General features: G+C 47.2%; 1 protein-coding gene across 1 annotated transcript in view; it reads left to right on the top strand.

Annotated features, from left to right (window-relative positions):
- The first annotated feature begins 2602 nt into the window (after positions 1 to 2602).
- The window catches only part of LAMA3 (laminin subunit alpha 3), a 1062926-nt gene continuing 1052637 nt past the window's right edge, over positions 2603 to 12891 (top strand). Inside the window, exon 1 of the mRNA XM_078687418.1 lies at positions 2603 to 3216. Coding sequence (XP_078543544.1) covers positions 2863 to 3216 — 354 coding nt within the window. The 5' untranslated portion in view covers positions 2603 to 2862. The remainder of the gene's footprint in view (positions 3217 to 12891) is intronic.

Here is a 12891-nt window from a genome sequence, read left to right as displayed (position 1 = left end):
GACCTGTCACTGACCCATCGTACTCAATAGGTGACTGAAGATACAGAGAGCTGCGGAGCACTCTGTCCGAAATTGACCATAGACTAAGGTTTTACTGAACCTTAAAGTGCTGGCGAAGCACTTTGCTGGGAGTTCGCTGACCCAATCGGGGTCTTGATCGATAGCTGCAGAGAGGGTGGAGCGCAGGCGTTGCTTCCAAACTGCGGGTGCGGTCCTGTCCTGAGCGGTCCTGTCCTGAGGGTTTGCTGTCCTGTCCTGAGGGTCCTGTCCTGATTCCAATTCCGAGGGTATCCTGTCCTGCTTGGGTGTCCATTCTGCACCTGCTGTCCTTTGAAGGGGTATCCTTCCTTGAGGGTTTCCTGTCCTTAACTGACCCGTGGCCAGGGTTTGGTTTCCACACCAGTCTAGGTAAATACTGCTCTAAGTTCTTTAAACTTGCACCTTTCTATCTTTCTGACTTTTGCTTTAATAAAGATACACCTTGCACATGGTGATTTTTCCATGCTTTTGCCGCAACACTTGAAACGTAAAGTCATTGCATATATTTCTTGATATGTTCCCATGTTACCCTACCTTTTAGAAATCATATTTTGCATTGCATTTTGTCATTTTCTGATTTGGTCTAGAACTACTTTACTTAAGTTTTCTAAAGATTTCTTGCCTTGAATGCATAGCACATTTTCTTTGCATCACATAATTGCCTTTAAATGATTACCCTGTCTTTATTTCTCTATAGTTACATAATTTACATTATCTTGGTTATTGATTGCCTTATTCTTGTGTATCTTATGCATGAAGAAAACGAACTTTAGATAAAGCTTTTAAAACTTCCAGTTGTCCGTGGTCATTTACAAACAGTATTGAATGTCATTTGAAATTGCATTTGCTGCCTTTCCTTTTACAGCTAGGCCCCTGATCCGTTGAGGTCATAGGTACCCGTGTCGGTGGATGGTAAGTCGGGTACTCTGATTAATAACGGTAGGGAACACACACAATTGGTAGTAGCCCGTGAAGTCGCCCTGTCAATGAGTAGTGTGAATTAAAGTATATGGGCCCTGAAGCCGGAAACGGCGAAATCATTGGCCGGGTGACCTCGCGCGCTCTATCACTTGGTCATGCCAAATGCCGTCGGGTTTGGATTGGGATATTCCCAACGTCTAACTCGCATCGTACTCGGTCGGTTGGAAACCTTTCCGAGTCGGTTGGAAAGACACAGTCCCGATCTGATTTGGTTCTAGCAAATGCCGTTAGGAGGCCTTCCTTACCACATCAGAATCAGGCCCTCTGTATAGTACCCACTGAGAGATACAAAAGTCTACAAATAAATACCCTGCTTGATTCCATGTTTTGAATGGCGAATTAATGCACCCAATAAAACACAATAAGTTTCTGACTACATTTCTCTCCTGGTCAAATCAGGGCGAAAAATGTTGAATCTAGAACTACATGCTGTAATTCTGGGGCCAGCAAGTTATTCCCTATTCCTAGATTTGGCTCTTGTAATTAGTGGAGATACTGACCGGAATCTGTAACTCCAAGCCTGGTACCACCTCCACAAGTTACCAGCCAACTTGGAATGGGTCTATAGTGTGACCTGGAGGTTCCATACAGAAGGGCAGGATGCCAACCATGGTTCAGTTTATTACGTATTGTTGTTAAATTTAAAAAATAGTGCAGTATGTCCACAAAGACTATCATACATCTAGAAAAACGGGGGTGGGTGAAACTTGAGCCAAAGTACATCATCGTTGGAAAAGTCATATTTGAGCTCATTAGCACCTTCAGCAATGATTTCAGTTGAGATGCCCTCTCTAATGCTATTGATGATGTCACTGAGGTGTCATCAGCGGTGTAAGGTGTGAGGTCATAAGCGGGGACGTGAGTTGTGATGCACACCTTAACTGGAGGATTTCAGGGGGGTTAGGTTTTCCTTTGCAACTGTGTGCTACTTGACTGTGCCTTTCTCAGTGAAAACAAATGATGTGAGAAATTATGAGGTGTACCTTTAAAATAAAGAACCCGTTCTGATAGTAAGGATACTTGGCTGGTGTTGACACACACAAGGCTGGAGCCTGTTTTGGCTCTCTCTGTGCCACTGTCGCAAGAAAATACCTGTAGCGGCCTCGTATCCATGGCGAAGTCACTTCAGATAACCACACGCTTGACTGGAAGCAGGACCTCGCCAAGCCTCGCTTCCGGGAAAAAAGTGCAACACTTCTTCTTAAATAGTCCCCTTAGGTCTAGACATCGCTGTGAGGTTTTGCGGCCGCCTCTTCACAGACGCTTCCATTGAGTTTACCTGAGTCCGACCTATAGACTGATTTCTGAACGCCTGAATCTCGATAAATATCAGCCTTCCCCATTACGGGCTTTGTGAATATATTTATTAAAGGTGTGCAGTCTGATTAAGAATTGCCTCTTTTCATTTTCGCAGACATTCCCGTGAGAAGGCGGCAGTACAACCAACTCAATCCAATTTACACCTTTCAGTCTGATTCTGTTGATACTTTCAAGAGTTTGTGCAAACTTTTTTTATCCGCGAGAGCTCTCGCATTCCTGTTTCTGTTGTGCCACCTGACACTGCCCTCTGCCTCTCTCTCCCAGATGCGGGGAGCTGCCTGCCTGACTGGTCAGGGTACACGGGGGTGTGTTCTTTCTTTTGTTGCGCTGCTCGCCGCCTTGTAATCTCAAGGAAGGCAGCGCCAGGGTGCCCGGGGTTGCATTTGCCATTTGTGTTTCCGCAGTGGAGCTGAAACCGAATTCCCAAGGTGTGGGGAGCAGGAGGAGGACCCCGCTGGGGGAGGACGTCGCGGCATGCCGAGGCCCCCTGTCTGAGAGTGACTGCCAAGGTACCGTTCTGGGATGGCTCCCCCGGGCCAGGTGGACCAGTCGCTCCGGTGGACAGGAGAGGGGCGCCACAGGACACGGACAGCGCCGCCTGCCAGACGCGTGGCGCTTCTCGGCGCTGCCCTGCTGCTCCTCGGACTGCAAATGGGGCTGGATGGCGCCTCGGCTCAGAGGGTCCCAGGTGTCGCTGTGGCCGGAAGCAGCGGCTTCAGCCTCCATCCTCCTCACTTTAACTTGGCTCAGGGGGCACGGATTTGGGCGACTGCCACCTGCGGGGAGGACGAGGGCGCAGGGGCAGCGCCGAGGCGGGACCTTTACTGTAAGCTGGTCGGGGGGCCATTCCTCCCCACCTCCGGGCAAACCATCCAGGTACAGTAAAACTGTTGTACTTCACACACGAATGAAACACGTGCATTGAACTATCGCCCAGTAGAATCATGCGGGCTGCAAGTCACAGGCAACTTAATGCAAAGGCACAGGGGTAGTAAGCGCTATATAAATGCAATTACAATACAATACAGTGTAGCACTGATTTACTCACTCTTCCGAACCACGCACTTACACATTATTTAAAAATAAATGAAACGAACTTTCCCGCAGGTCATAGGGTGCCATCATTAAAAACCACACACTTGTTTTGATGTATGACAGCTTGAGACTTGAACTCGCTAAATGAATAACCATTCCTCGGGCAAAACTAGTTTCCATTGTGTGTGCCTATGAATCACGCATGGCACCTTGTAATTCTCCGACTTAAACCTGCATCTCTGAGATCACAGATTCCACACCTGATACAATTACTAGACAATAAGTCTGCTCTCTGTTGTTTTTGCGTGTCTATTTGTGCTACGCTGTATTATAATGTCTGCCATGCTGTAGTGTGGGCGTGTATGTTGTTCCGTGCAGTCTCAGTGACTTAATAATAAGTACTGGATGCTATGATCCACAGTCTATATGCAGTGGCATTGCAGAAAATGTGCACGGTTGCAAAATAAGTGGTCTCCGTCTTTTTGTACTAATTTGCTGCCTGTGTAATTGGGAATGGTGGAAACGAGTTTAAACGGTGGCAGAAATAGAACACATTAATTTTAGCATGCCAGAACTCTTGCTTCACGAAAAGACCAGACTGCTGCTTTGGGAAGAGTAACTATGCATGCAGTGCTGTGACGTCACTGAGCTCACAGACACGTTCTGTCAGTGACATATTACCAATGTATTTTTGTGTGACGCGTGGACAGGAGAGGGCAGTTCTCTTCTGCAAACAAGGTTGTACCACCCACCCCACATACAAACCCCCAAGCGGACGGGCTTTTGGTGTGTGGGAGGTACATTTTCTCTGCTTTTCGAATGTGAAAACCACGTTTGAGGTAAAACCAATGTGTTTCATTATTATTCCATATGACGTATTACATAAGCAGCAAAAATTAATGCAATAGCATTCGTTACATTTCTTTTCAAAGGGTTACTTGCATTTCTTTGCTAACATTTTTAATACTCATTGGAAATCAATTTTAAGCGATCCACATGGAGTGTATGCTTTCACTATTTGCCTTCTCCCTTATATCCACAGTTCAAACATCTTTCTTTAATTTAAACCAGGGCAAAATCTGGATTTAGGCCCAGATCTCTGTACTGGGGTGAATGTATGACATTCTTTTGCATTCTGTCCATCACCTGTTGTTTTTGCTTTTGTCACCCCGAGTGGGACGGGTATGCTCAGACGTGAGTCCCGTGCTCTCCATGCCACTGGAATCAAGCTATCCATGCTGATGAGGGCTGAAAGCCCGAAACCGGTCCTTGGATGCTTGATTCCAGTCCAGGGAGGACCTGGCTTGGCAGTTCAGGCTGGACTGTTCCCATGGGGCACAGGGTCAAGACTGATTTGCATATGGCTGGGTTCAAACTGCAAAGGCATGGTGAGCAAAAAAACGATGGATTTAGGCCCAGATCTCTGTACTGGGGTGAATGTATGACATTGTTCTGCATTCTGTCCATCACCTGTTGTTTTTGCAAAATCTGTTTGCACCTATTTGTATAATAGAACAACATAAAAGGTCAAATGGATTGGCCAAATTTTTGCTCGCAGCGCAGACATTCTTTAATATGACTTTTTTTTCACAATGGCATAGTGTTGTGAAGGTGTAGTATATCTCGTTAGATGTATGAAAACGAAAGCGAGGGCATAAAAATTGAACTTGAGGCAGTTGGCTACATCTGTAATATTTGGTGAGTAAAGCTACCAAAGTATTTTTTTTTCAACTGAAATCAAAGCAGAAGCTCCCAAAGTTCATATCTGTGGCAGAAACTCTGATTAACCAGTTGCAAGTGGTCTACTAAACAGTTGTTGCTTTATCTATTTCTAGAATTTTATGAAATTGCTGTTTAGAACATTCTAGTTGGTTCCAGTCACATCTTGAAAATTGACATTGGTATTTAGAGTAGCTTGCTGTTTTTAGTTCGTATTTTAACTTTATTCGTATCATTTTCCTGAGATGTTCAATACGAGTACTGCAGTAACCGGGTAGTTTTTATGACACCTGGTACATACTAACTTCCCAGGGTGTGGTCGTTACCCATGGTCTGATTCACAAAGTTAAACTTACACTTTTGTGTACGTGTACGATTGTTTGCTATTCACAAAAGGATTTACGAGTAGTATCTTTATGAGTGCAGAGTCTCTGCACATAAAAAGATGTATTTTTATGTGTGGAGACACCACACTCGTAAAGATACTACCCGAAATTCCTTTTGTGAATAGCAAACAATCATAAACTTACACAAAAGTGTAATTTATATTTGTGAATCAGGCCCTGAATGAGGAAATATACACCTTTTACCAAATTTGGGAGGTCACAGTGGGCACAACATGCAGCTTCAATGAAGTCCATATCTATTGTTGGATGTTTCACCTTTTTCCTGCTATTTTTTCAGGACAGGACTGATGTTGCCAATTTTTTTCCTGGCAAAAAAGCTCCATTGATCCTTTTCAAGTGTCCATTAATTACAGCAGAACTCCTGTAGGATTGGTAATGTTCCCTGCATGGTGTACAGTTCTGTCCCCTGCCTGGTGTACCCAACTGCAAGTATCTGGCGTCCCGGATTTTTGGCCCAGCCTCACGCTAGTCTAGCATGTGTATGAAGTCCTAGGCCTGCCCTTTGAAAAGAGTCCGGCCCTCGACTCGTCCTGGACCTGCAGGGATGCACTAAGTATGTGACCATAGTTGCTGAAGACTGCTGTTCCTGGCACTGGTTCCTGTGTGTAGCACTGTGGTGGCAGCATACAGTGTTTTTGCAAATCCTATTGTGACCAGACCTTTTAGCTGTGTCACTGGAGTGGAGTCCTACTGGCCCACTCATATAAAGTTTTGCTGCTACAGATAAGCCTAAACATAAGTGAGTGCCTGAGTAAACCAGAGTAACACATACCAGCAGGTTCCATTTTAGAAGTTCCTGGCCTGTTCATGTGCACATGATGGAAGTGAGATTCCTTTCCCAGACAGTGGAAGTTTATTGCTGACATACATGAAAATGCAGGGAGGGAACCTAGACATTGAAGTGGAGAGAGAGGAGATAGGCTTCCCTTTAAAAATGTGATGAGGTCCTTCTGATTCAGAGGGCAGCTGTGGCTGTTGATAGGTGTCCAATGCTCACATGTCTTTGTGCCTCAGCTTTGGGTGTGCCAGTCTGTAGACAACCCTGCTGTGAGAAGCAGACAAAGGCTGGGTCTTACAGACAGTCTGAGAAGGACACATGGAAAGAGAATTGGTCCAAACTGGTTCTGAACCTGCTGAGAGAGAATACACACCCCCTCTCTGACTTCCCTGTATAAAAAAGGGGTAGCTGACCCACTTGTACCAACTTCTCATTCACCAAGGAGGGTGTGCTCCAAAGAGTATGCCCGGACCACCACGGATGCTTCCGGTTGTGTGGAGGGAGGCATAGGCAGACCGGAAGTGTGATAGGCACCATTGGCTGCGGTCAGCAGTCTAGTCTCTTGACTGGCAGCATAAATAGCGATGCTCGCCCAGACGCGCAGCGGAGGCGATTAGAGGCTTATTCTGTGTCGGCAAAGCTAAGCTCTTGAAGCGCCTGGCAAAAGACTTCATGCACTCATCACGCCTAATTTAACAACCCACTCACCTATAAGCATAATTGTTTTACTTGATCCTGTTACAAAGTGTGTGTTTTTATTCTCACTCTCGCCGCATATCTGGATATTTGAAAGAAACCAACATCACTTACTGCAGCTCACTAGGTCACCAAGCGTACTCCCCGGTCCATCACGGATGCTTCCGGTTGTGTGGAGGGAGGCATACGCAGACTGGAAGTGTTGCAGGCACCATTGGCTGCAGTCAGCAGTCTAATCTCTTGACTGGCAGCATAAATAGCGATGCTTGTCCAGACGCGCAGGGGACGTGCGCAGTGGGCGCGCCGATGGTGTGCCGAAGTCGCGCCAAAGGCAAGCCCATCTGCGCCCGTCCGTATCAGGACCGGGCCCAGGCCCAGGGCCGGAAAACCTGGCCCTACCAACCTAGACAAGACCAAAAAAAAACTCTATCCTATTCCAGCAATCAGCTAAAAACGATCCACCATCATGCCAATACCTCTACCTGCTCACTCCTTGGCACTAGAAAGCAACGCAACTTTCACCTGCCCCTCTTGGCTCTTCATGCTGAACACTCATAGGAATTCAAGATACTCCAAGCCCCGATTACCCCCGCATCAACCAAGATAACATATCCTCTGCACTTATAAACTCGCGTTCCCTTCCCAAAGACAAATACGAATTAGCAGATTTCCTATCAAATCATAGCCTAGATATCTTATTCATAACCGAAAACCTGGGGAGACCCACTCCTCGGGACCAGACTTCCGTATCGCTACCCCGGAAGGATATTGCGCAGTCAGGCAGGACAGAATTAACAAAAAAGGAGGTGGGCTGGCAATAATCTTCTGCGATAAATACATGGTCAGAATAGAGTCCATCCCCACCACTACATGTGAAGCCATAACATTCACAATAAAGCTCAATCATTGTCTATCCTTCAAAGGAACCCTACTATACCGGCCCCCAGTCCCACGATCAGACTTCCTTTCCTCCCTAGGCAGCCTTTTGGAGCCCATAGCAGGGGAAGCAGACTTCACAATCTTGGGTGATTTCAACTTCCATCTGGAAAACAGGGACGACAAGGACACAGTCAGGTAACTCACAGTACTGGATGCGATTGACCTCCGTCAATTAGTCACCAGTCCGACACACAAAGCTGGTCACACCCTTGATGGGCTTTTCACGAATAAACCGAAGTTATCCCTAAACAAAACCATACCCCTCACCTGGACTGGTCACTGGGCAGTCCTCTTTAACATCCAGGCTAGTAAGATGCCCCCAACACACCTTCCTAAACGGCCTAGTCATTATAAAGCCTGGACTCGCCTAGATCAACACTCCCTTAAATCACATCTTTTATCATCCAGTTACGAGCATACACCAGACCCATCATTAGCCTCCTCCAATTACCTAGAATGGCTGCACAAAGCATTTGATACCCTAGTACCCATAAAAAAAACTCTCAAAAACAGAACCACAGGGTCAGCACCATGGTTGTCAGATGTCCTCAGACTGGAGAAACAATGCTTTAGGAACCTTGAGAGGCGATGGCGCAGAGACTATAGCAGCGCCGACAAAACCTGCTATAAACTGGCCATTTCCCAATACAAACAGCTCATCATACCAGAAGAGAGCAAATATTACACATATTAAATTGAAATGGCCCAAGACTCCACCAAATTACTTTTCCAGGAAGTCACCAAACTATCCTGATCTAAAACAAACCCATCACCCATACCCTCCCAGGACTTGTGTAACTCCTTAGCTAGTGCAATTCAAGATAAAGTCAGCAAAATATATGACAACTTCGCCACACAACCTAAGAATGACTTTTTAAACCCTACCAACAAAAGCAACAATTCTCCTTCCTTTTCCCAATTTAAACAAGTTTCACCCAAACAAATTCATGATCTTATACCATCAAATCGGGCTCCCCCATGGACCCATGCCCAGCATCAGTATCCAAACTTATTCCCGATCAACTAGCCCCTAAACTCACTGAGATTTGCAATGTCATGTTTAACACCGGTATCTACCCAGCAACCTGGAAAATGGCGTCTATCAAACCTCTGCTGAACAAACAACATCTCGACCCGCTAGACACAAGCAACTATAGACCCATTACGAGCCTCCTCTCCCATCAAACATTTTCGAAAAGATAATGAATATACAGCTGGTCCATTTCATCGAGGACAACCATCTCTTAGACGAGACACATTGTGGCTTCAGAAAAGGGCAGGGCACAGAGACTGCCCTAATCAAAGCAGCAGATGAAATCAGAACCACCCGGGACAATGGAAGAACAGCAGTCTTGATACTGCTAGAACTATCAGCAGCTTTTGACACGGTCGATCATGTCACCCTGATCGACCATGTCTCAAACATGGGTATTAAACTCAAAGCCAAAGATTTACTAGCTGCGTTTCTGGCCAATCACATCCAGCTAGTGAGTCTCGGTGAATACAACTCCTTGCCTTTTACCCTCCCATGCGGGGAGTACCACAAGGATTATCCTTGAGTCCGACACTCTTTAACATCTATGTTTCGGACCTGGCCAAGGTCATCAAGGCCCATGGGATCGGATTGACCTCTTATGCGGATGACACACAGCTGGTGCTTGCAATCAACAATGATGGAGGAGCAATTGCGACCAGCTTTCAAACCAGTATGCTTGCCATCAGCTCCTGGGTGGCCAAAAACTGCCTAAAATTGTACTCCAACAAAACAGAGGTTATGATTTTCGGCAACGTACACCCAACATGGTCCCCCACATGGTGGCCCACCTCCCTAGTCCCTCCACCCCCTCCAGTAACCAAGTAAGAAACGTGGTTGTCATTTTTGACGACAAACTAACATTCTCAGCTCACCCCAATGCCATGGTCTCAGCATCCTTTTACACACTGAGAATGATCAAGAAACTGCTACCCTTTCTTCCACCCAGCGCTGGCAAAACCTTGATAAGCACCTTAGTCATGTCCAAAATTGACTACTGCAATGGCCTGCTCCTAATCGCCCAGAAAAAGATTACTAACAAATTACAGATGGTGCAGAATGCCGCGGCTAGGTTGATAACTCGTACCACCGAATACAAATCAATATCGCTGGTGATGCGAAACCCGCGCTGGCTCCCAATCACAAGTCGCCTAAAATTCAAGGCACTCTCTATTGCCTTCAAGGCTATCCACAACACCGGGCCGTACTTCCAAAAGAAAGCCTTTTGCACTCACCTACCAGGCAGAACCTTACGATCCTTCCCTGCCAACCTCCTTAAAATCCCACGCACACATAAGGTTTCCTGGGGCGACAAAAGATTCACCGTTGCTATGGCCAGACTGTGGAATTCCCTCCCCCTGCAAATTTAATCTTGCCCAACCCACCGGCATTCAGAAAGCTAATAAAAACCTGGCTGTTTAACCAATAAGTTGCACACCACAAAACCATCGCCTCTTCCGTTCTATAGCGCCGAGACACCCACAGGTATTTGCGCGCTCTATAAATTGCTTAAATAAATAAATATGCCTACTGTGCAACCAGGCAACCAGCTTCCCAGAGGTGAGGTGACATCACCTGGAGTCTGATTTGGAGGAAAATCAGTTTCCCTGTCCTGGAATGACTGGAGGGTCCTACCAGGAAGAAGGGTGAAGGACTACTGGTGTGGCAAGGACAACTAACCATGGTGCTGTGGGTCTGTCCAGCAGAGATTTGTGAACAGCATGACTGGCATGCTACTTGCTCAGATCCAGTTACTATCACTGATGCAGAGGATTCATAGCAGTGCCAAAGTGTGCCTGAGTGGATATACTAGTCGACCCTGCTGTTAAAGTAATGGTACTAACCTTTGTGTGCACGAGTGGTCTGTGTCACTGATACACCTGTAAAGCCATGGAACTTGATCCAAGTGTGTCCAAATGACTTGATAATGTGGCTAGCCCCCAACACTTGCCAATGAGTGCCATGCGAACTCATTGCTGAGAGTAAAGATGCTACTTCAAGCCACTTGCCAGCATATGCTGAGCAATTGAATGGCTGCCTGACCACCTGATCGAACGCAGCAGCTGTTGCCTCACAGTGCCTTTAAGAAATCTTGTCATAGACCCTGGACTGGTGGCTGGAGGAAGACTGCATTGATGCCATGACCTTTGGCGGCTCCTCCGCTAAGGTGGAGGAGCGTTGTCCCACTGACTGCAATAGGAAAAATAAATGATAATAACGTATCGTTAGTTTCATTTTATTTTTTCTATTGAACCGAGTGGCTCTCGGGTGGGGCGGGACTGGCCAGTACAGGGAGAGGAGTGGTTTGCACTCCTTATGTGCTCATGACTGCATGGTCTGCCCACTTGGGCCGGCCAAACAGTCCTGCGCAATTTGCATCTTCTCCACAGTGCTGCATTATGCAGCCTGGTGAGGAACATGCAAATCCTTCCAGTCCCCTTCTGAGCACCGTGGTTCGGCGCTCAGACCAATCGCAAAGCTGTATTGCATGGCTATTGGGTTCTTAGGAGCCCAGGTGCTTCCTGCTCCTTCCTGCAGCTGGCGGAGACAGTAAGAAGAGGATGGAGGAGAGGCAGCGGCCGGCCCAGGTAAGTGTTTTAAAAAACAAAATCCATTCTGTCCCGCGACCACCCCTAGCCCCGCCCTTCCACTCACGATTGGTAGCAGCCATTACTGGCCATGACCCAGGGAGCCCGAGCTGAACCAAAGTTGCTGAGGTCTGACTGCAACTCGTGGGCCCCTTAGGCATTGCCACACAACCTGCCACTGTAGCCTCCAGAACACGGTCATGTGCCCTGCGTCTTCTTGCCTCAAATCAAGCAGTTGTCTGGCCTGATCATAGCTTGTGCAACTCCGTCCTGTCAAGGAAGAAACACAGACTGAAGAGGCGTATACGGGGCCTCCATGGAACCAGACCAAGGGTGAGAGACTAGGTTCTTGCTGTTACCACATAAAACTATTAACCCAAAAGGCGGGGAGTATGGTACCTGCACTGGGACCCCCACCATGGCGACCTTTGAGTGTCAGAGGTGGAGGGGGAGCAGAGAGTGGTGCATCTTCCCCTGAAAATAATAGACTGGCACCTGTACCACGTGTATAGGAAAATGTTTGTGATAGTGTGTAGTGTTGAGTTTTGATATGTACCAAAGTGCTTTCCTTTTCAAGAAAGATAAACACTGGGCTGGACAATTATGTTATTGAGCTGTTGCGTGTCTGTTCAGTGCTGATCCTGATGTGCCTCAACACTAACCACACTGAGAAGCCTGTGACTGCCCACCTTTACTACTACTGAAAGTCAAGTACCGAAGGGGTTGTTCTTAGCCCAATTTGCAGATCCATAGTAGGAGAGACTCAGAAAACAACCCTACCCCCCAGGGATGTGACCCAGTAGCCCCCTGGTCATCACGTGGGTCCCCAAGAACATGGTCTGACAACTACGGATCCTGAAACATCTGCAAACTTCAATTTGCAACCAAATCAGGAGTTCCTCACTGAATGAGCACCTAAGATTTTAGTGTTAAAAAACCTACATGGGGGGAGGACCTTCGCGCGCGTCCAAGATGGCCGCGTGAGCACAGGGCTCGAATATATCCTGTCATCGATCCTGACTTCGGTTGCGTGCTTCATGTAGATGAACTGCTGGTGAATCGAACGCCGTTGGCAGTGCCCCGATTGGACCACGGATGCCGGAGTTGTGAGGTTTGGGAGTTTGCGGCCTCTTTCTCACGGATGCCCGGCGCTTGGGTTGGCAGAGTGCCCGGGGTGTAATTCAACAACAACGGCATTGTCTCCCGGAAGTGGCGGTCCTGCTTTACTTTCGCTTTCACTTTGGCTGAGTGCGCCGTTCTCGGACTCCGGTGCCATGGTGCAGCACTTCCATTGCGGTCTGTGAGCTGGCTGCTCTGCACGGCCCTCGACGTGACAACCCCTTGCCTTGGGTGCCT

The sequence above is a fragment of the Lissotriton helveticus genome, chromosome 4_1 (genome assembly GCF_964261635.1).
Source record: "Lissotriton helveticus chromosome 4_1, aLisHel1.1, whole genome shotgun sequence".
NCBI lineage: Eukaryota > Metazoa > Chordata > Amphibia > Caudata > Salamandridae > Lissotriton > Lissotriton helveticus.
This window is presented reverse-complemented; position numbering and strand designations above follow the sequence as displayed.